Here is a 23,694-nt window from a genome sequence, read left to right on the forward strand (position 1 = left end):
CACGACTAAGAGGGGCCATAAAGAAATCTCAACTACAAAAAAACTCGTAATTCCAGAACATGTGTTACATGTTTCACAGGGTATCTTAGACTTCGAAGCGTGATTATTTTTCAAACAAGCATCAAGCATAATCATCATGAGAGTTGTTTCCACTTGGTCCACGTTCTAAGCACTCATTGTCTCAATGTGTCCTTCCATAAATTGACGAGACTTCTTATATACATTATGAAGAAAACCTATATACACATGTGTGCATGTGATTTTCTTCCTTCATAAGTGTTTCCAACCTAGAAATCTAAACATTTGAACTCATGTCTTCATTGAGTTTTAATAAGGTGGCATGTGTAAACTTTCTCAACATATATATTTACGCTCTATGGCCACATTGTCTTAACTATACACTCCTATGGTATTAAATCTTTGAGTTATGTTCACATGGTCGATTGACTAGTAAGCTTGTTGTCTCACACACATGAGATGACAACCTCGACTTTCATGCTCTTTATTGATCTTAAGTATCCCTACTTTTGTTCCTCAAGCATTGACTTCAATAGTATGTAGACTCAAAAGTTCTTTAGTGTCTAATTGGCATTTGTATACTTCTCTTTACTCTTTGTGGGATTTCACCTCACTTTGAGGTTTCCCACTAGTGTTACTAAAAAAAAAGGATGTAGACTCAAAAGTATGGTAAACCATGCAAATAACAATCATATTTTCATCCCAACATGTACACATTGATTGTCAAATATACTACCATGGTGATTGGAATCTAATGGAGGGAGTAAATGAGATACGCATGCTTGCTTGGTCGTAAGAAATAAAAAATTGCACTCAAGAACATATTGAATTAATCCATTACTAAATTGACCTTGACCATGTTGGGACCTAGATTACATCTAACATCGAGACCATTTTATTCAATTTGCTAAAGATAATATGGATAAGACAGTCCACTCACACCATTAGCTTCGTGGCTTATTTATGCGTCCATGAAAATGAGGACACCCCTACATAGGCTTAAAGGTAGCATTGGAATCTACGTATAGGTTGTTTTCATCACAAGTTGTTGACCCTTGGTTATTGATTCTTTCTCGACCTATATAAGATCCTTCACAACAAATCCTTGTGCTCTCATGGTAAGTTTGACTAGGCTTGTTAGAACTCAACCTAAGTTTCTATAGACCTTTCCACAACCAATTCTTTGTGGCATGGGTAGCTAGCTTTAGGTTAAATCTTCTTTTTCAGCCTATGGCAAATCCTTGACAACATCAATTCCTTGACTTCTCATTATATCTGTTAATCGGCTTGTATCACTAAGTTTTATACCTTTTACATGGCCACTTTGTTTTATGGAATCAACATCATGATATGTTTCCAATAGGATTCCTAACATTGAAAGAGTTAACTATACTCGAAGATTTGCCCATGTAGGCAACTTCTGTTAATCATGCAAATGAGAACATTGCAATAAAAACACATTACATGATAAATTTACACACCATTGTCAATTTGATCTAACAAACTTTTGGTCTCCCCGCAAGTTTATATTCGTGTCTACTAATGTTATAGCATGGGGTTATTTATTATCTTAGCTATGATGCTCATACTATTATGTGATGTTTCACCTTGGATTAGACAAGAAATTAAATAGATTAATAGTGTTGTAATAGAAAAAACAAGCATGAAAAAGAAGGGACAATAGCTAGCATATGTAGCATGGAGACGTAATTTTGAGAGGAGTGGGCACAAGAATTTTCAAATTTCTCAAAACAAGGATGCAATCTACTTAAGCATTACCTTGTAAAGTATTCAGTTAATAATGTAGAGAGGAGATGAACATCTACTTAAACAAAATTGGTGGCATTTTACATCAAGACCTGAGCATTGCCCATTAAAATTTTGAAGGTATATCCGCTAACTTGTGGCTAGCTTCTCTGGTTTAAATTCGAGTTATCCAATCAATATACAACTTTGATTAAGTTTCAGCTCTAGAACAATCTAAATTCTTGATATGTGTAAGTTATCTGTGCAAACCCAAACTCTTGCATTGATTTAAATCCATCTCACTCCCTCACTTTTTCATAAAAGTCTAAGGCTACCTGTGACTTCATCTATGATATCTGCTGGTCCTGTAACCAAATATGAACCACGTCAAGCATCTGCTGAAGATTAAAAAGCATGAACACTTTTCGTGCCTTTTTACATATATAAATGAATAAAAAACCATTGATGTTAAAATATTTCTAATTCTCTCCAGAGTTAATTAGTACTCGTGGATGAACTTCATGAGTTGTGGTTGAATTGAACCAAGTCATCGGCAGCTCTTATAAACCAATTGCCTTAGATATGACTCAGCTCTTAACCCTTTGTAGCTTGGTTAAGGCTTAGAGAGTGCCCCTTCAGAGCAATGTTGTCTGATAATGCACCTGTGACCCAATTCTCGTGTCCTACCACATCATGATTTGTACTACCTAGAGACCATTATCCCATTGTAGTGGAGGCACCCATTTGAAATTCTATCATACGATATATTCAAAGTAAAATTCGAAACTACTATCTACAATTAAAAAGATACAGGGGAAAACACCAATATACCCCTGACTTTTTGCAATATTTACCCCTGACTTTTAAATTACAAAAGTACACCTTAGTATTAATGAAGCCTAACAAGTTTATGGGCAACCTGGTAAATCTGCAAAAACACGGGGGTATATTTTATGTTCTTTCCCTAATTTATATCAGGTTCCCAATAAACATTTGGGGTTGCAGATTTATCATTGGGACTACTCAAACCTAGTTAATCTGTGTGGTTCCTCTAAATTTCCTAAATTAAAAGACGACGAAGGGTATCATAGAACTTACCAAGCAAGCTCAATACTGTTCTTGAATCTGCAAAAAAAAAAGGATTTCATGAACAAATGTGAGATTGTGACCATACGCAGCTGTGCCATATACATTGCATTAATGTTCTATTAGACTAATTAAGTGTCATTTATAGAAATGATATGTCTACTAATTTATTACGAAGAGCTGCATGATATTAGTGTCTAGAAAAGAAATGGAGTCTTGTATAGCTAAATGATTAGTGTCTTCAAAGTAGAAAGCAAGGGCTGCGCCGTAGCTATAAAATCCGATGATGCAAGTCTCATATTGATCAGTTTGGAAATACAAATTTTCTGAGTGACTTTTAGACATACAATTTAGAAAGGAATGATACTATTCTGCAAGAACAGAGGGCAGAACTCACTGGGTGCTATTTGTGTCCTTCCAGCATCTATTGTTATGTGTGAAGCAATCATTAAGCTGTTTGCCTTCGCCTGCAAGGATAGATAAAGCAAAAGATGACATTAAAAACAAGAATATTTTGAGGATTGACTCACTCTGTAGTTGTGTAAACCAATGTCTAAGCTTTTGTATTGTTCCAACCTACCCTATCAAAAATTTAAGATATGGAGGAAAAAAACCGAATGAAGTAAAAATAATTCTATCATTTTCTCAAAGACAATAGACAGCCCAAAGGATCATCATACACATGTTTTCTGATACTGATGTGGTGTAGTTGCTTTTATATTATTTATGTATTCTAACACCATAGACACAAACCCACATGCACAAAGAAAGAAAAAAACACATACAAAGACAAGTACCCAATGTTATAGAGGTTCATACCTGAATCAAGATCATTTCGTCTTCACTATCAACTCTGGTGACAACCTTGACTTGTTCACAGTTCTCCCACCTTCATAAATGAATAATTCATGAGGAGCACACACATATATCCATGAACGAAATGCATGTCTAGCATCTGATTACCTTTCAAGTGCCTTGGGTGCTCGATAAAGTAACTTTTTGTAAAGACCTAAAGATGCATGACTGCAATTTAAGCAAAACCAAGTTGTAAACATGATTTCATTTATGTTAAGGCCTGTACAGAAATATCAGTAAATTTTGGCAGCTGAATTAGACGTATGTTCCAGTAGAATTTAAAAACCATATCAGAAAATCAGAAGAGTTAAGATGAGTCACTGAATTTAGTAATAGATTGTGTGATAAATGGTTGGTATCAAGAAGGCTGACAATGACGGTCTCCTTGGCAAGTCACTTTGTGTAGCTCAGTTGGCAAGGTTGTCTGGTGGAGACTAGAAGGCATGTGTTCAACCCCTACATTCCACAATGGCATCTAGCAGTAAATCAGGAAAAATTATATGGTGCAATAAAGAATTGTGAAAATCGGCCTTTGAGCCCAATGCCTTGTGTTAGTTGCCTAATAGTTTACCACAAGCATAAGTTTATCACAAGATGGACCCTGGCCTACCAATGCATTTTCCCATGTCTTGACCATATGGCATAGATTAGTGCTAAACCATTTAGATGCCAAGAAGTAGGCAAAGACATTCACTAAAGAAAAAAACCAAGTATATTCATATATGACGTTTGTCTTTTTGGGTGACGACCTAAGAACCTAGACAATCATCCTGCGTAGCATGGTGTGATGCACCAGAAGAGGTTTGTGTATGTGGTCCTGAGTTGCATCTAATACTACTATTGTTTGCAGAGACGGACTTTGTGAGTATACGTTCGCAGCATTAGAGAAGTTTCCTTTCAGTTGGACGCATAAGGTGTGTTTGTATGAAGTTCTCTCTTTCTTTTCTTACAAACCACATATGTATTATTTGTGTGTGAAGTCCTGAACTCATTGACCATTGCAGTAGCACTATTTTTTGGCATTATCTTTTATTATTGAAGACTATATCTTCAAACAATATACGACGTCGCAAATAAGATAATTTCATGCTTACCATGGGAGCATATCACATAATAATGAGACTGTTTATACTGTTTGCGCCATATTTCTTTGCCAATCAGGCAAGTTCCATTTTTTCACGAAGTGATAGGAAAATATGACAAAGTACAACAAATTTCATATGACAACATCCATTTTTTTTATCAGATTAGTTTCCTTTGAATTTCCAATCAATGAGTTCAATAATTCAGCAATGGATTAACGTTAAGAATAGGAAAGCATCAATTGCATCGCCTTAAAATAGAAAAGGTGTGCAAAAGTAACTGGAAACACACCTGCATTGCCCAGCTACTTTTCCTTTTCCCATTTCAAGTCATTTCAATAATTCAGCAATGGTTTTAACATCAAGAATTGAAAAGCATCAACGGCATTGCCTTGAAATAGAAAGATTTATGCAAAATAAATGAGAAACACACCTGCATTGTGCAGCTATTTTGCCTTTTCCCATTTTCAAATCATTTCGGACAACCAAGACCTGCATAAAGGGAACAGAAATCCATATTTTAGAGGAGAAGGAAAATCTGACAAGAAAGAAAGCGTCTATGAGAGAGAGAGAGAGAGAGAGAGAGAGAGAGAGAGAGAGAGAGAGAGAGAGAGAGAGAGAGAGAGAGAGAGAGAGAGATATTTGTGTTGTTACCATTTTGAAGTTGTCCATGATCTCAGCCATGCGCTCAATTTCATGTTTTTTCTTCCTCTTCTTCTTCGAGTCTTCTTTCTGAGCTTTTGAAACCTCCTCCTCCTCTTCCTCTTCCTCCTTCTCCTCCTCCTCCTCCTCCTCCTCTTCCTCCTTCTCCTCCTCTTCCTCTTCCTCCTCTTCTTCCTCCTCTTCCTCCTCTTCTTCTTCCTCTTCCTTCTCCTCTTCCTCCTCTTCTTCCTCCTGTGAAGCGATGGAGATGGAGCTGGGGCTCGTGAGTTTACCTGAGGCGAATCCAAACACTGCACATACAGCTCCCAAGGCTGCTAGCTGAAGAACGTAAGAGAAATTCATGATCTACCTTCCTTTTCCTTTCACTTTCTCTTTCTTTCCACGGAATTGAAGCTACCTTCCTTTTCCTTCTCTTTCTCTTTCTTTCCACGGAATTGAAGCTACCTTCCTTTTCCTTTCACTTTTCCTTCTCTTTCTTTCCACAAAATTGAAGCTTTCTTCTTCCTTCCTTCTTCCTTCTTCCTTCTTCTTCCGTTCTAATTAATGTACAGGAGCCATGCTAAACCTGAAGCTCCTCAAAAATCGGTACAAAACCGTCATATCTTCTATATGCAGACAATTTATAGGAGGCGGACCAAAAAATTCAAAATCTTCTTTGGCGATGGAGGGAGGAGCAGTGAATGTGGCTTCTGAATCTGAGCAGATCATGCAAAGGAATGATGGATGGATCTATCGATCACCATTGATTGACATCTGCCAGCGCCATGGGTACGAAGGATTTCGATTCCGAGCAGATCATGGAAACGAATCAAACGATCGATCCATCGATTCAATCGATCAGATCGCCATGGAAATCTGAGAAACAAAAACAGGCGGCAATTCGAGTTTTGGAAAATTGCGAAAACTACCCCTCATCCATTTGCTATACCAATACCAAAAGAGTAGCCCTCCCCTCCTCTCCTCTTCACATTACATTTTCAGAATTCCCCAAATACCCCTATCCTTATCTTAAGAGATGAACCAGAGAAAAAAAAAAAGTTCAAGGCACAGAGCATCTATGCTCTCTGCTTAGTCAATTAAGAGGATATGTATGAGGTAAATAAAGATGTGAAAAAAATATGTATGAGGTAAATAAAGATGTAAGGCAAAAAAATTATACAAAAAGGGAAATTTGCTTATCAACCCTAAGCCCTGAATGGCTTCAATTTGAAAAAACTGAGACGAAATCAAACCTTTAGTTTTCATCGTTATAAGGCAAAAAGACCTAATTGGCTTAGGTATTGTGGAGGGGGGTGGGGGGTAGCGTTTAGGGCTTTAAGGTTTCGGTATCACGGAGGTTTAGGGTTTTAGGGTTTTGGTATTGGGGAAGTTTAGGGGGTATTGATATTCCTTACATGCCCATTCACTAAAGTTATTTGGGTTGTTACATGAGAGTTTTTGAGCATGGTGAACCAAGGGGGTGATTTTCAGCATCCTCTAAGCCAAAGCTATTTTACCCTTCCCATTGTATGACACGAGAGTCCGGCTCTCCCTTGGGGTAAAACGTGGCTCTCCTTTGAAAAACAAAAGGTCGGGTGTGTCAGACTCTATATGCCCATTTTAGCCCTTTAACCAAGTCTTGTGTTACTAACAACTAATCACTAACCCCCAGTTAGCAATGGGCGCGATTTCAGCTCAAACCGAGCCGAACCGTTAAGCCATGGTCTAATGGTTTATTGGTTCCAAAAAAATTAAATGGTTTGGTTTGGATTCTCGATAAACGGTCCGGTTTCGGTTCTAAAACTCAGCAGGTTTATAGGTTTTTAGTTAACTTTTTTTTTATACTTTAATAGTTTATTGATGTAATGGTTTAATTAATGGTTTTTTATTGATTTAATAAATTTAACTTAAATGCTTATTTAATTTAATGTATTTTTGTTTCTTTAGATGTTTAACTAGTTTGACTTAAGTGGTTAGGTTTAAATTTTGTATTAAATGGTTCGGTTTGGTTTTAACTTTTTCTTAAATGGTTTCGTTTAAATACTGAGAGTTCATAAACGGTTTGGTTTCTTTGCCTTGAACCGAACCGTGCCCATTGCTACCCCCAGTACGTGTTGCTTTCCCAATCCTTCAATATGAGAACACCCCTTCCCCAGATGTTACGAGGTCATTTTGCCAAGTTCCTTCAACATGGTCCTCTCAAGCGCCTTAGTATATATGCCATACTTTGTTCGCCTACAAAGTGCTTGTAGGCAGAGCACAATTAGAGTTTACAAAGTGCTTGTAGGAAGTACCCTATATATGAATAAACTTAGAGTGGAATGATGCGATGCTGATAAAATAGTGAGTGTTTGCATCCAATCGCACACTCAGAGGAGAGCCACATAGTGCAATGGTGTATTTTCGAGGAACGGGAATTATATAACCGGGGGGATCCTGTTAAAAAAATATATATGGGCAAAGAGAGACCTTTATTTTTCAATAGGTTTTTTTGGAAAGATGTATGGGATTATCAGGAGGTTTTGGAAAGAAGTGGACACAAGGCTAACAATCGGCAACGATTCGGTTCGAGAGGGTTAAAACCGAACAGTTAAAATTTTTTGAAACCTGAACCGAACCGAATTGAACCACGAAACCGTTTAACTGAACCATTACAAAAATTTCAAACCGTTAAGCCATTAAACCCGGTAAAATCGCGATTTCGGTTTTCAGCTTAAGTCAAACTTTAAAATTTAAAAAAAAATAAAAAATCATTATTTTAATTTTCAAAATTTTAAAGATTTTCCTAAAATGTGAGAATAAGGCATGAAAATGAAAAGATTGTTTAAAAACAAAATTTAATTTTTTTTAAAAAAAATTTGTAAAAAAATAAAAAACCATTAAAACTGTTAAGCCGCGGTTTTGCGGCTCAAACCGAACCGTTGCCGATTGTTACACAAGGCCAGGGGTATTTTGGGAATTTTGGGGGAAAAACCAGGCAGGGGTATTTGGGGAATTTCTGAAAAATAGGCGGGCGTATCTTCGGAAAGGATAGCAGGGGTATTTCGGTAAATAAACAGAAATACGGTATTATTTTTTTAGCAGTATACAAATACACAAAGATACGGTCCTTTATACATATACATATACACCGTATTCTCGTTTTCTGCGTGTGCAGTCTCTGTTTCGCCCATGGCTGATCTCGCGGTAAAGGAAACGCCTTTGATCCTTTCTTTGCAGAGATCTCTTTCACCCTTCCTCTCTCTGACTGTGTTTTGCTTGTTTTTTCGTTCTTTTTCCTGCTCCCAGGATCCCTTGGACCACAGCACGAAGAACTTGGACAGAATCAAGAAGCAACTCTCAGCCTCTGCTCGTTGCCTCCTCCAAGGTCCCCTCCTTAAGCGCTCTGAGACGGTATGCGTTTCTTCTCAAGCGAAGAAGGCCTTTTGTGAGAGAAATGAGATGGGTTGGTACTTTAAAAACGGATTGGAAAGGCCACAGTGGCCCATGATACCAAAGAAAAAAATGATGAAGATTATAGTGAATGGCTGGGTTTCTGTGAATTGCACTGCATGATTAGGAGTGAGCTGCCTAATATATGGTGTTCATATCTACTAAGAGATTTGGACCGCAAATGTTGAAATGGATGTAGAATGCAAACATCCTCAGCTTCATAGTAGGCTGATATTGGCTCTATGCTTTGTAAATCAAGGATGTGAGCTTAATTTATTTGAGCAGTATATTTGTATGCAGAACATAGATCAGGAATAAATATCTTCAATTACGTTGAGTTCACATTTTTTCTTTGGTGGCGGCTCGCTGCCTAGATGCATAGGATCTCTGCTGTATCTTTAAGGAACTGGAAACAAGCCAGGAATGTCCTTGAAGATCATCATTACCTTGGGTTTTTGCCTAGGGTAGCATGAATTTGGGACTGTTCTCCTTGAAGAAAGCACTTTATAAGGAGCTCCCAAATCAGTGAACGTGGAACAGTAAAAATATCTAGAGTCCTGAATTTGGAGGGAAAAGTGTCTAACATCCATGGAAAATGCTTTAACTTCTTAACCTAACACATGTTAAGAAACCAATCTCGACATACAATATGGGCCTACATAAATTGTGCCTAGATGAAATGTGCTGGATTCAGTTATTGCACAATCTAGAAAGTGCTGTTCCATGCATTCTAAGGTATCTTCTGATGTTGGAAGATAATAAGTGTGGGAAAGGAGAGATGAAATACTGAATAAAACTCATTGTATCCAAGGAAAGACAAGGGAGAGCCTGAATAGCCTTTACTAATAGCCCTGTTGTGCTTGTTGCTCTTAATGTGTTCTAGTCTTGTTCGAAATCTTCCTTCTTCCAGTGAGAAACCATGACAACTGTTAGAACCAATTTAATCTACCAATACCTGACATGCACTTCATTTCACCATCCTCAGTTTGAAACAAGGTAGGTACATAATATGAGATCAGCGACCAATTCCTTTCCAGCAGTGGCTTATGGTCTCACCTCTAAAGAGAAATCTAATCTCATTGGATTGCTGTATCTGCTGTAAAACTAGTGTTAAACAACCTTTTCTGTTTAGAATGTTTGTAAATTGGCGGTGGTTGAAAAAATTCAATGCATTATGATTGATGGCTAGTCATTATGTTTATACATGAAATACGAAATCTGATGGTTTACCTGCTCCTTTCTAGCTGCGGAAATGGAATCAACGTTGGTTTACTCTGGATCCAACTACAGGCAAGATGGAGTATAGGTTAGTTTTGATGCTTGTTTCCAGATACTTTGTATGAGTCCTTAATTAGACTTCATTGTGGTATGCAATTATCTTACCCAAGTATTTTATAAATGAAGTGAAGGCAAATGTGCCACTGAATGTTCATAAATCCTAGGTAATAAAATGATTGACAAATCATTGCACAATCTAACTCTTTATCTGAGTACATGTCTGAAGAATTCAGAGAAGTGACATCTCACCCAAGGGACTCATTAATTTTGATGCTGGAAGCTCTATAATTCTTTCTCCGCTCAACCTTCTGTAAGTTTTTAACCACTTGGGATCATAACATACTATTCTGCAAATGACATTGCTTCTTATCGTTTTATTACTACTTTACATATTTTGATCTTTATGGTCATTTCAGGGGTTCAGTGAAGTATGATGGATGCGGTATCTGTATCCTCTTAATCTATGTGTTAAAGACACATTGTGACAATTTTTGTGCATATTTTGTATGTCTTTAATGTTCTGGAACTTTAGATATCCAAAATTCTGCAAAAACAGAGTACTTTCTCTGTGCAGAGACGCCAGGAGCTGCAAGAGCTTGGGTTTCAACACTTCAGTATGTTAATACAATTTGACGTTTTTTCTAATTTGTTATCAATATTTCTTTTGTCAATGCCAAGTGTTCAACAATTCGCAGTCTGTTTACGATTGTTTCTTAACAGAGCAGCGCAGCTAGTGTTAAAGGCACATAAGGAAGCGGTGAGCTCGTTGGGTGGCAATGCACCCTCCACATTAGGGACAATTTCAACGGTTGTTGCTGCAGCAAATGCAGTTGCAAAGGAAGCAGCAAAAGAGGTTGCTGCATCCTTTCAGTCATCAGCTGTCAAACCCAAACCTTCAGAAGGAAGCGATGGAATCATGGATAATCTTAGTATCATGAAGGTATGATCTAATGAACCTTTCCATGGAAATGAGGATAACTCAGAAGCATGCCGTTTCTCTACAAATTCGGGAACATGTTACTAGTGTATTTAATATTCAAGAAACATGCATTTAATTGTGGAATTTGCCCACAAAAATTCTGGAAATATATGGACTGTGAAAACATGCATTCTATTGTTGAATTTCCTAGAAATTGAAGGAACATATGGTTAACCAACTTACGATTCACAAACATGGATTTTTGGATGTGGGATTTTCCACAATTTGTTGCACTCATCTGTTTTCCAACAAACTGTTTTTTGAATGTCGATTTTTCTCTTCAGACTATTCAGGAAACAGTTAGATGACACATTTTGCTTCAATGAGAATGCATTGTAATAATGTGGATTTTTTTCTATACAAACTGTTCAGGAAACTCTTAAAGTAAAGGATGAGGAGTTGAATCAGATGGCAAAGGATATGCGTGCTAAGAATGCCACCATCAAGGATCTTGCTGAACGGCTATCTGAAACTGCAGAGGCTGCTGAAGCTGCTGCATCTGCTGCCCACATCATGGACAAGGAACGAAAATCAGTCAGAAATGAAATTGCAAAATTACGGAAAGACGTAGATGAAAAACTCCAGTCTAGTTCGCTTCAAGTAAGTTTTAATATTTCATTTTGTCTGTGGGGCGTTAATTTGAAAGAAGAAAAACACCAATATACACATAGCTTTTTGCATATTAATCGGTATATTACTCAGTTCAAAGAATTACCAGAATACCCTCAGATTTTTTAATATTTCCAAGTATGCCTCATATCTTAAATCTGATTAAATTAGTCAATGTTTTAAGCTAAGTCGGTTCTAATTAGGAATTTTCTTACAAAGTAAGTTTGCCCCTAATTAACGATAAATATGACAATTAGTGACAACGAATTAGTCAGCTTATTAATCACTAACTAATACAAATTTGAATCTGGGTGCTAATAAAATTAATTCAATTTCTAATTACAGTTCTGAGTATTTTGGTATATTTAGAAGTCTGAGGGGTTATATTGGTATGTTTTGAAAACTGAAGGTTGTCATTGTAAATATATTGGTGTTTTCCAATTTGGAATGACCTTATGAAGACCTATATGTCTTTATGTTGGCCATGCCCAGAATGGTAAGACAAGAGTCCAGACATTATGAGTATAGCACAAGGTAATGCACTGCCAGATATGCAGGCATAATACTGTAATAAACTGTGTCATATTTCTGTTCTGTAAACAGAAAATGGTACAATAAGATAATCTCCTATCATTCTTAGAAAAAGGAAGACATCAAACATTATGTTGTAAAATTATAGGTTTTTATATCAACTTTTTGAACTAGGCTTTCAAAAATAATAATCCTCATTAGGAGAGGCAATTCATTGGTAGATCGATGATACAATGATCATTTAAGAAATTGAACAATAAATTTATATCAAGCTGATGAATTTAGATGATAAAATGAGAATGATGTATTTTTGGGAACGATCACTTTGTTTACAATGTTGGTATAGCTTAAATCGATGGAATCAAAACTGTTAGCTGCGGAAAGGGCAAGGGATGAGGCCATACAAGAAGCACAGTTATGGAGAGCTGAACTTGCAAAGGCAAGAGAACAGGCGGTTGTTAGGGAAGCAGCCCTTGTTCGTGCGGTGGCATTTTCTGAACTAAAACAAAAAGCTGGCTTGGAAAGAGATGTTGAAGTAGCTGCTGTTTTGGAGGCTACTGAAATGCCCTCCAAATCTGGCCTAAACAATAATAATATCAGAGAGGCCGTGATTTCAGCTGAAAATAAAGAGCTGCAAGAGGCTGTTTCTCTCAATAATAATGAAGGGATCGTGGTTCCACCACTTTTAGATCGAAGAGGTGGACATCAAATGCCTGATTTTGAACTTGTAGAAAATGTGGCTCCTATGGAACGAGAGAGGATTGAAACCGACTCGATATCAGTACCAGAAAGCTCTATTGAAGGAATCATTATTAAGGACATCATCGCTCCCGATCAACCTTAAGTTTTTTGTTTGTTTGAGCATCAAATCAAGCAACTTTGGGAAGATAAAACAGTCCAGTTTCCTGATTTTTAAATGATTAAAGTAGTTCTTTGTAGACATGAATATAACCGTTTTAAGATTTTACAGAATCTTTCTTGAATTCATGAGGAAATTTAGTGACTGTAGTTGAAAAATTACCTTCCATCTTAGGTAGTCTGGTAAGCCTGTTTCGGGTAAAAACATTAGCATGGAAAAAGAAAATCAATTTGATTTTTAAATTGTCAACTTATTTGAAGCATACCTATTATCCTTGCATTTACCTGTTTTTGCTTGTTTCTTTATTGTTAATGTGCCCCTTTCTTTTCTAGTACAATGAAACGTCTTGTGTTTGAAAGCAAAAACTCAGCACTTTGCAACCTAAGGATAAAATACAAGAAAAAGAGTTGTATCTGTTGTTTGTGGGTCTGAACGTCTGATGGCTAATGTATACTCCGCCTATTTTCAATGACCAACAAGACTATTCTATTGTTAGTGTGTCCCTAAGACATCATTTTCAATCTCGAGCCCTACCCATACTTCTAAGCAATATTGCATTTGTTGGTAATCATTGGCAATGGCAAAACAAATGAAGAAACACACGTAAATATAGTTTACTATCTTTTGGATTGTTCTTTTGAATTCAAGCATAGATGTGAGTAATTTGTCGCTTTTGTGAATACACGTCATTTTTGAGTGCTTAAAACTAGCATGATCCAATCACCTCAAAACTTCTCAATATGTATATTATTGAATTCATAAATAACTTCCTCTTTACTCCCTTTTGTAGGCCCATGTTCAAGCATTAGCACCTTAGTTGATATCTTGTGATGCATATGTACCAAACGATGTTTGTCAAGCAACGTTAAGCTCTTTCATTGATCCCTCATTGGTAGTGCACCTCTTCAAAATTGAAGCACCAAAATAATCATGATTTTAGCATCATATATATTTCTTGTGACCATTGGTATAACCTTGAAAATACGAGGCGTTCTTGGACATTTTTCAATCATTCAGACTTGTAGGGTATGTTATTGTGGTTGTCCAAGTAAGAAAAGAAGGTCATGAAACAAGACAAGACAAAGACAATAAAAAGATTTAGCTCAGTTGTCAATATCTTGCATTAGGAGCGGAAGGTCAAAGCCTCCAGTAATGGACGAAGAAGAAAAAGGTGATTTGTGATAAGTAGTAAAGTATATGATAAAAATGGACGTCAATTGAGTCTCGAGGTCAAGTGCTACAAGAGACTTATAAAAGGGAGAGGAGAATTCATTGTTGGGGTTTAATTTTGGATCACAGTGGATGTGCTATCGAAATCTCGAATGAGCTTGGAATAGTGAATCAAGAAGGCGTTAGAGACCACTGACAACAAAAGGGAACGAAGTCATCTTAGTGGTCACTAGATTCGTGCAAGCTCACACCATATGTCCATATGTGTCAATTGAGTCTCATAGTCAAGTGCTACATAAGTAACTTACTATTTTGGCAAGAGCCCTCTTAAAACTTGTAAAAGGTAGAGGAGACCTCATTGTTGGGGTTGAATTTTGGATCAAGGTGCATGCCTTATCAAAACCTCGAATGAGCTTGGAGTAACAAATCAAGAAGCCATTAGAGACCACCGACTTCAAGAGGCAACGAAGGCATTGCGTTGGTCGATAGGTTCATGCAAAACTCACAATGTAGACAAGAAGAGTTTGTCGCTAGGTTCATGCTGGATCTTTCGGAGCGTGATTTCAATCAGTGGGTGAGATGTTGGAGTCTTCTCCCCCTCCAATGTTCTCCTTCTCCCAAGTTATGTTCTCCTCGTCCAACATTCTCCTTGTGTAACCTTCTCCATCTTGAGCCGTCACCATCCACCTCGATCCTTCTTCTCTAGGTTCCTCCTCAACCCTTCACCTTCCCCTTCCCCTTCCACTTGGAGCCTTCTCCACCTCCAACCTTCTCCTTCTCTAACACTTGGATAGGGAATAAAATAATAATATGAGTATATAGGCCCCACGTGCCACTTACATGTAATCTTGTAAGACAAGATTCCAACCTTGCACATATAAAGCGAGAAGTATTGTATTTACCAATAGGGTAATTACTTGCTCCAAACTTCTCCTCCTCGACCAATCTCCTTATCCAACCTTCTCCTCCTCTTAACAGTTGGGTAGGGAATAAATAATAAGATGAATATATAGGCCTAATATGCCACTTAGATGTATTCTTGTAAGACAAGATTTTAACCTTGCACATATAAAGCTAGAAGTAATGTTTTTAGCAATGGGGTAATTATTATGAGGTATGGTTTTCTCATAGATGAAATTTATGTTTGAATATAGAGTCAAAAACCACTAATCCTCTGTACATTAAACCAAATATCAATGGGTAGCCTAAAATCTCCAACACAACAATTCAAGTTCACAACCCATCATCTTTCGTTCAAGTCTCCATTGGTCCTGCTCACATTTCACATGCACATGCATAACTTTGCGTCAACATGTCATGCATCCCGCAGATGGAATTTTAATGAATTAACAATACAATATATGACCTCCCATAACTTCTCAAGGAACTTTCTGGAGTGATAGGGAACTTGTCTTCTAAGTGCAGATTTGGAAATTGACGCCTTGCCTTGGTTACAAGAAAGGTGTCGACCAATCAGTCCAACTAGGTCTTGAAACTTTGACAAACTCTATTACTAGAAATAGGGCCTTGGTTACGAGAAAGGTGCAGACCAGTCAGTTCAATTAGGTCCTCAAACTCAAACAAACTCTATTTCTAGAAATAGTAGTTTGTGGTTTTTGGGGGGTTTGGTAAATATGTACCAATAAAGAGCTAGGAGGGGTGTACTCTGAAAATACTCATAATATCCAGGAGAGGTATTGGTGGTTAAATATTCACAAAAAGCTAGGAGGGGTATTTCGGTAAATATTCAGAAAAGATCAAGGAGGGGTATGTTGGTAAATACCAAAAAGTACTGTATTCTTTGCAATATTGCAATATTTCGTCATTGAGAATCTCATAGTACGTAATACAGTCGAATGCATCTGCAAACATTCGTTTCATGCGTTTGAAACGAATGCGTATGTTATGAAAACATACGTGTTTATTATTATTATTATATTATTTACCTCAACATTCTTACCTAAAAAACACATATCTTATAATAAATAAAGAAAACAAAAGTATGGTATGTATGTATTTACCATAGCCGAATGATTGAAACATGCTCGAATGCGAATGCACGTATGGTTCATACTATGATTGAGATAAACATACATAAAGGCAGAGGCAGTGTGCGGAAGGCTGAGTCCTCTTGATTCTGCTCAGAAAAAATGCAGTCTTTGCAGGATTTGTGTTGCCTGGACGCCATAGCCACAAAGTCTATGTTTGCCCCTTTCAGTTTTCCTCCTTCCAGACATCATGCAAGAAGGAAACCTCTCTGTCAGGCAGCTCCTCCTATGGCTACCACTCAAGCCCTAAGTCTTGCCAAACCATCGTTTTCTGAGATCACCGCTTCTTCTTCCCCAGAGAAAAGTATCAAAAACTTTGGAAGCAAGAGGTATCCTATACCTGAAAAGAGCTTTGAAGGAGACACTATTCTTGATGAGAGAGGCTTCATTTGTAACCCTCGAGCTTCTCGCGATCTTGCCTTGTAAGACCCTTTCCTGCCATCTTATTTATTTCTTCTTATTTCAAGTGGTTTCGAATGGGTTTTCTTCCTCTGCACTCAAATAGTTAGCATAATGTTCTCTTTCCAGCTCTATCTTATACGCAGCGCTACTATCTGGCCAAAAGGCGACGAGAATCTTCCGAGAAAGACTCAAACAGGCACCAGGTACATCAGAAACATTTTCAAATTTGATCTTTAGTAGGTTTTAAATAAATTCTGCTTTGTAGCATGAACATGCCACAGAAGATGTATGTATAATCTTCCGTAGGTGATGTATGCATAATGTGCCATAGATGTATGTATAGTATAATGTGCTAGAGATGATGTATGCACAGTTATAAAAGCCTTTATGATGCATGTATAATGTAAGCTATAGGTAATGTATGTATGCATGCCAAGATGACGCATTACATGTTGTAAGCGTAATGTGCCATGGGTGATGTATTTATACTGTAGGGTGCTGTAGATGATGTATTTATAGTATAATGTGTCATGGGTGATGTATGTATAACGACATTTGCATGATCTTTTGATTATTTCACATAATTGTGATGATGTACGAATATTGTAAAGATATCAAGGAAGTTCTACTGAGGATTATGGTACAATGCGGTGGAAAAATAGAAAGCTATGTGTTTGCGTGAGAGGGGGTGAGGGAAAAAATAGGCAATTACACACGAAGTAACCTTAAGCAAGGACTTAGATTAATTATTGGAGAGATGAGTGGCATAACAAGTGAGAACAGTACATGGGGGAGAGTTGGCTTATATATATTATGATGTATGTACACACAAAGAATGATAAACCAATAAATCATGATAGGAGAATGAATGAACTATCATTTACTATCCAATGCATCCAATACAGAGAACATGTTCCATATGCTTATTACAAAAGTGGACTTCCACACATGTTATCCAATGAGTATGTTCAGACATCACACACAATGTGGTTGAGCTTGACTTCTCAGCAAATTATGTTGTATTTAATTTAGGAATTATGAACCAAATCAAAATCTGCTAATTAAATGATCATGGCTACAATTCTTGTCAATCTATTCTCTTTGTTTAGCTAGAAAATGATTACTTGAGGCCCAAAGGAAATTTCACATTATCCTAGTGTTGTGACTCAACAACTCAAGTTTTTTGGTATAGTGATTTTAGATTTATTTGCTTCTACAGTTATTATTTTCCGAATTCCATCGTTTTCGTTAATATCTTATTATATTGGAGTTTTTTTATATTGAGATTGAGAAGGATTAGGCTATTTTTGTTTTTGTAGAAATTTCTGGAGACTTTTCCAAAGGCCTCCTTGCAAAGTTTAGGTATGCATCGGAGGATGAAGATTCCATTTTTGTCAAAGATGCAAAGGGTGCAAAGTGGTTAGACCGTAATCAACGTCAAGAATCCTTGCTGGGTATGTCCGTCAATTTTAAACAAGAACTTTTGATGCATTGATAAAGACATACTTGTTTCTCGTTAAACTTTATCCTTCATAGGAAGAAATATAAAATCGTTTGCTTTCTTTTCAGTTAAGGTTTTCCTGCTGTCATTTTCCTACATCTGGGTTTTGCATGGCCATAGAATTCAGAAATAAACCTAGTTTTGTCTCTAATCAGATAAAGTTTGTAGATACAAATTGCATTTGAGTTTTATTTATTCTATTCAAATATTCGAATACTCTCCCCAAGATCATGATGGATTGGTAGGTCAGCACTTTATCAGTCCCATGACATTTTGCTCTTGTTGCGAGCACACATCTTTAATAGAGCTATGTCTGAAGGTTTCCCCACTAGCTGGACAGAACATACCGTTGTGCCAAACTTGAAGATTGGAGACCCCATGATGCCGAGCAATTATAGAACAATCATGGTTGGCCATTACTTGGCTAAACTATATGGCTTGATCATAGAGTTAGAATTGAGTATATGAATAGAGAGAAATGGCTACCGTTCAGTGGGATAGGCAGGCTTTCACAAGGGGTTCACAACTTTGGATCACATATTGACCCTCCGAGCCCCTTATGAAAGAGGGCAGAGCCCACAATGAGAGGATTTATTGCTGCTTTTTGGATTACTAAAAGCCTTCAACATTGTACCATGCACTTAGCTCATAGATATGCAATTTGGGAATCTATGCACTGTATGAATCCATGTTAGGAAAGGTGCAGTCTCCCAATGGGTTGTTGGAGTAAAACAAAGATGCCCATTGTCACCCACTCTCATAAGTCTCTCTCTCTATAGGCGATGTTTCACATTACATAGAGATGGGGGGTTCGGGAGCATGCCTTGTAGGTATAGCCCTACAAATATTAGTATATGTTGATGATATTGTGATGATCATACTTATCATAAATTTGGTCATCATACTTATTATAAATTTGGTCATCATACTTATAATAAATTTGGTCATCTGATGATTATACTTATCATAAATTTGATCATCATAAATGAAAAGGAGACTATGCATATAATGCATATAAAATTTAATAAGTTAAAACTAGGGTTTAAAATTAAAAGTTGAAAGTTAGAGAAAATTTAAGAGTATTTTTAACTGAAACCGATAAGTCGATAAACCCCTGAACCGTTAAACCATGAAATTCAAAATCGAACTGAACTGAAACCAAACCGAATTGTAATATTTGAAACGAAACGAAACTATTTATTTATCTTCGAACCAATAAACTGTTAAGCCACGGTTTAACGGTTCGGTTCGGTTTGAGCCAAAACCAGGCCCATTGCTAGGCGATATCATTGTCATAACAGGTAGCTTGTTCAATAACCTTTACAAGCTTGACATATATCAGAATTTGATGACGAAAATGCATTCGCGGTGGATGCCCAAAAACAAAGAAATTTTCAACTATGGTATGCTGGATTCGGGCATTTAAATTTCAGCAGCCTTCCACGGATTAGTAAGGATGAGATGGTGCAATCTTCTTTCTATTCATGTATTCTAGGAAAGATGCACAGATATTCATTTCCAAAAGATGCAAATGTTTTTCCACACACAAGCTTCAACTTGTACATAGTGATGTATGCTACCCAATGAGAACTCCATCAATTGGAAGTTATCACTATTTTCTTACATTCATTGATGATGCTACCTGACACTCCACTCTTGGGTATATCCTTTGAAGGAGAAATCCAATGTCTTTTCATGGCTTCAAAGACTTCTTACTTCTTACACCTAGGTGAAAATCTCAGTGGTCATAAACTCATTACTTTTAGCATTGCTAGAGGGAATGAGTACATGTCTCAAGAGTTCAATGTTGTCTTGAAGGATAGAGGTATTATCCATCAATGCACCACTCCGTACACACCACAACAAAATGGTTTTGCTGAGAGAAAGAATAGATCTCTCAATGAGATGGCAAGATGCATGCTCAATGATAAAAACCAGTCTCACATGTTTGGGTTGGAAGTTGTAGTGTATGGAAACTATGTTTTAAATAGATGCCCCAGAAAAGCACTTAACACTATTACTCCATATGAGGCTTGGAATGGTCACAAGCCAAATGTTGCTCACATGAGCTTGGCTTATGCATTTTTGTTGGCTATAGCAAAGAAAGCATATTCGTCAGTTGTTATAGCCCACTACTAGTAAGATCATCATGAGCCTTGATGTGATATTTGCTGAAAATGCAGCTCAACTCTTGCGTATTGTTCCAAAGAGCCAAATCTTGATCAACCAAATGTTTGATACTTTGTTATCATTGCTCCAAAATGTTGTGTTTGATGTGATCGACTAACCCAACCTCATGAAGGCAACGTGTAGGTTTTGCATCAGCAACAACATGCTTCAAATAGAGATGTAGAGCAGCTAAACAATGGTCAAATTGATCTCTTGCAACAGCCCAACGTTGTTGAAAATGAACCACCGAACATTGCTGATAATGATGTTGATTTACAGTTCATTAATCAACATGATGTTGACATGGAATCGGAGAAAGAACAAGCCTCTTCTATGAAAGCAAGAACAGTCCCTAAATGGCTGATTAACATCCTTACGGACAGGAAACTCACATTTCCTCTTCAAAATAAAATCCGGTCAACCAATAATCAAGCTGAACTGCGTTATGTGCATCATGCTCTTATTGCTTAAAATATTTGAGGATGCGCCACTCTCTCGTGAGGATGCGTTAGAACATGATCATTGGGTTGAAGTTGTGAAATCAAAACTTGAGTCCATCTACAAGAACAACACTTTGGAGTTATGTGATCTACCTAGAGGTAGAAACTCAATTACCACCAATTGGATTTACAAAGTCAAGCGTAATGCGGATGGTAGCTTTGATCTTTTTAAAGCAAGACTTGTAGCTAAAGGATGTTCCCAATAAGAGGTGTCTGATTTGTCACTTGAGCAACCATCTCCTACTTGTTTATTTACAGATAATTGAAGTGCCTTGGCTGTTGTATGGAATCCTGTCTTCCATGCACGTACAAAACACATTGAGGTGCATTATACCTAAGGCTCCCAAACTGGTACATGTTCCCATGTGTCATAGGTCCATATGGGTCTGTCCCAATTCCAAGTATAGCCAGTTTCCTGACTAAATAATCAGGCGTGAGCCCTCCATTAATTGGATAGGTTTCTCGTTTTTCTGTCTATCCTTCAAAAAAGAATGAAAAATGAGTTGAAAGCTATCTTATTTTTTGGTAAACCCTAAGTATATTTGCTCGTTTTCCATTTCTTTTTTTCTTTCCTTCTTAAGATGAGGGCCTTGCAATTGGGAATCTCATGATGGTTCTGTGTAATGAATTATAACTGTCTCATCTGCATTTATAACTTTTGAATAGTTCTGAATCTGTATTCATGCACAAACTCTGAATGTTTACCTAATTTTAATTCCACTTTGTTCACAGCTGAGCTAAGTTAGATGTCTTTGTCTTTTTGTTTTGCATTTTTGTGTCGAAATAGAAGCCGCAGTTCTCTCGGCCCCAATCACACTTGTCTACAACAAATCCGTTCTAAGGTATGAAGATAATAATTTGGTTTGTTCAATTCTGTGCTTCATGATGAATTGATTACATAAAACAAGAGGCTGGATTCAAAGAAGAGGACTTTGTTGATCAATTTTTAAAAATAATTTTGAGCATAGGTTGGCTCAAGAGATAATTCAAGCGACAGAAGATAGCTGGAAAGAGCATGAACTTATACTAACCGATCTCCTTCCAGAAAGATGGAAGGCAAGTTTTTTGTATTGAGACCATTTCTGTTTGAAATATATACCATGTTCACATTGCCATAAAAGAAGCTCTCATTCATCCCATAGACTAAGATAGTTTGTTCAATTTTTCCATGCAAGATGTAGAACAGTATCTATGGTAAGGAGAAACGTTTTCCCATATAGATTGCTTAAGGTTCTTGTTTTAGTTGCATTACTTATATTGGGGTTATTTTGTGCTTGGAGAAATGATCTGGCGAGAATTGATATCCTGTTCCTGTGATGAAGGAATCATAAGAAAGAGAGAACTTGCAAAATGGTAGAAGTTGAACTAATTCTATGTGGCTACTAGAGATCCTGGGTTACTATATGCAGGAGCCTGGTGGTAGTGCAGCAGTTCAACAATGTATTCTCCACATGGCAATGAGCGAAATGACAAAATTGAGGACTCCCCCAAATATTGCTATAAACGAGGTATTCTTTAGATGCTTTTTATATTTTTTATCTTTCCTATGTTGATGATGTCGTATGATGCTGCAGCTCACTGTAACATCAAGATGTAGTCAAATACACATGCATATACAATTGCCACATTCATACATACATACATACATAAATATATATATGTATACATACATCAATGCATGCATACATACATACATAGAAAGAAGAGTCACACTATGCAGGCTGTAGAGCTTGGAAAACGCTATTCTTATGGGCGTGCATATCGTGTCATTAATGGCTGCCTTGCAAACTTCATTCAGAGTGAATATTTTCTGGATATAACCCAATAGGAGATGTCTGTTTGTGGGGGCTAAGTTTGAGGAAATCTACTGGACACTGGGGAAATGTATGAGGCACGAGAGAATTATGTTATGTAGAAGGAACAGAGCGTTTCATTGTTGAAACATGTCAGCACATGAAAGAATATATGCATATCTTTGATGGGCTCATGGATCGCAAAGATCATGCACATGGAAGAATATATGCATATCTTTGACGGGTTCATGGATCGCAAAGGTCATGCTATGCAATGATTTGGGGAATTGATCTTGGAAAAGGTGGCATCAATGCCCTCAAGTGAGTTTGTATTGATTTGCAAATTGATATGCACCATGAAAACCAAAATAGCAATCTCTATTCAAATGATTATATGCAAACACATTAGCACAAACAGGTTGTGTACTGGTGTCTTACAGTATATCTTTGTCTGTATAATTCTGCCAGACGCCCATAACTGATGTATTCAACATTATTTGTATGGACATCAAATGCACATTCACAAAATTTATTTCTTCATGTGGATTTGTAATATCTCTTATGTTTTGTATATCGTCCAAATGTAAAGATTTCAATTTTCGACTTCATATCATATGGCTACACTTGAACTTTGCTTGTATATGAGTAATAAATATAAATACAGCCCCACAACAGCAACGCCTCTTTGATGTGTTCTTTATTCGTATAGAGTGCAACCAAACAATACATGATAGCAAATTACTTTAATCATTAAGGTAGACCTTCATTATTTCATTATTCTAATGTGTTAAATCTCTTGTGATTTCAACATGCTCATGCATGTGCTAGTGAAATGTGAGGATTATGTGCTTATTTTTTTCTATGTATGCTGTGGTATGTGTATGCATATGATCTTTCCTCAGATCATGCATGTCGTGACTTACCACACTTATTGCAAATGAAACATATGAACAGGTGTGAGTCAAATAAATCATCTGACCTACCAATCTTTGAT

The 23,694-nt window shown here is 37.0% G+C and overlaps 3 protein-coding genes across 5 annotated transcripts; 2 read left to right on the forward strand and 1 right to left on the reverse strand.

Annotated features, from left to right (window-relative positions):
• Positions 1-1,827: 1,827 nt before the first annotated feature.
• LOC147853317 (uncharacterized) lies at positions 1,828-5,890 on the reverse strand. 2 transcript variants are annotated; one of them, XM_087332968.1, is made up of 7 exons: positions 5,442-5,890; positions 5,221-5,279; positions 3,814-3,873; positions 3,670-3,739; positions 3,248-3,317; positions 2,863-2,889; positions 1,828-2,471 (listed from the first exon to the last, which is right to left on the reverse strand). In XM_087332968.1, the coding sequence occupies exons 1-7, from the start codon at positions 5,790-5,792 to the stop codon at positions 2,359-2,361; spliced, it is 750 nt and encodes a 249-aa protein (XP_087189094.1). In that variant the 5' UTR covers positions 5,793-5,890; the 3' UTR covers positions 1,828-2,358. The 2 variants fall into 2 exon arrangements, with proteins under 2 accessions (XP_087189094.1, XP_087189095.1); XM_087332969.1 differs by having other exon boundaries at positions 1,828-2,129; positions 5,442-5,888.
• A 2,643-nt stretch (positions 5,891-8,533) lies between these two features.
• On the forward strand, positions 8,534-13,230 carry LOC147853318 (uncharacterized). 2 transcript variants are annotated; one of them, XM_087333229.1, is made up of 9 exons: positions 8,534-8,615; positions 8,718-8,822; positions 10,106-10,167; positions 10,366-10,449; positions 10,556-10,587; positions 10,672-10,753; positions 10,860-11,079; positions 11,491-11,718; positions 12,605-13,230. In XM_087333229.1, the coding sequence occupies exons 1-9, from the start codon at positions 8,601-8,603 to the stop codon at positions 13,100-13,102; spliced, it is 1,326 nt and encodes a 441-aa protein (XP_087189355.1). In that variant the 5' UTR covers positions 8,534-8,600; the 3' UTR covers positions 13,103-13,230. The 2 variants fall into 2 exon arrangements, with proteins under 2 accessions (XP_087189355.1, XP_087189357.1); XM_087333231.1 differs by lacking the exons at positions 8,534-8,615; positions 8,718-8,822 and having other exon boundaries at positions 10,112-10,167; positions 10,835-11,079.
• Positions 13,231-16,391: 3,161 nt separating this feature from the next.
• Positions 16,392-23,090, forward strand: LOC147853319 (antitermination NusB domain-containing protein). Its single transcript, XM_087333496.1, has 7 exons — positions 16,392-16,757; positions 16,864-16,940; positions 18,057-18,191; positions 21,695-21,749; positions 21,876-21,963; positions 22,317-22,415; positions 22,628-23,090. Exons 1-7 carry the CDS (start codon positions 16,438-16,440, stop codon positions 22,733-22,735), a joined length of 882 nt encoding a protein of 293 aa, XP_087189622.1. The 5' UTR covers positions 16,392-16,437; the 3' UTR covers positions 22,736-23,090.
• Positions 23,091-23,694: the final 604 nt, after the last annotated feature.

Source organism: Azolla caroliniana, unplaced genomic scaffold (assembly GCF_043228905.1).
Source record: "Azolla caroliniana isolate FFs.n. ecotype wild unplaced genomic scaffold, voAzoCaro1.0.p SCAF_17, whole genome shotgun sequence".
In the NCBI taxonomy this organism is placed as follows: Eukaryota; Viridiplantae; Streptophyta; class Polypodiopsida; order Salviniales; family Salviniaceae; genus Azolla; species Azolla caroliniana.

Excerpts from the sequence above, each read along its gene's own strand:
- LOC147853317 (XM_087332968.1), bottom strand. The coding sequence starts at position 5,792 with ATGAATTTCTCTTACGTTCTTCAGCTAGCAGCCTTGGGAGCTGTATGT. Across the intron at positions 3,740-3,813 it reads GCACCCAAGGCACTTGAAAG|GTGGGAGAACTGTGAACAAG; the intron begins GTAATCAGATGC and ends TCATTTATGAAG. Across the intron at positions 3,318-3,669 it reads ACGAAATGATCTTGATTCAG|GCGAAGGCAAACAGCTTAAT; the intron begins GTATGAACCTCT and ends CTATCCTTGCAG.
- LOC147853319 (XM_087333496.1), top strand. The coding sequence starts at position 16,438 with ATGCAGTCTTTGCAGGATTTGTGTTGCCTGGACGCCATAGCCACAAAG. Across the intron at positions 16,941-18,056 it reads AAGACTCAAACAGGCACCAG|AAATTTCTGGAGACTTTTCC; the intron begins GTACATCAGAAA and ends TTGTTTTTGTAG. Across the intron at positions 21,750-21,875 it reads TACAACAAATCCGTTCTAAG|GTTGGCTCAAGAGATAATTC; the intron begins GTATGAAGATAA and ends TTTTGAGCATAG.
- LOC147853318 (XM_087333229.1), top strand. Across the intron at positions 10,450-10,555 it reads CTTTCTCCGCTCAACCTTCT|GGGTTCAGTGAAGTATGATG; the intron begins GTAAGTTTTTAA and ends TGGTCATTTCAG. Across the intron at positions 11,719-12,604 it reads TCCAGTCTAGTTCGCTTCAA|CTTAAATCGATGGAATCAAA; the intron begins GTAAGTTTTAAT and ends ATGTTGGTATAG.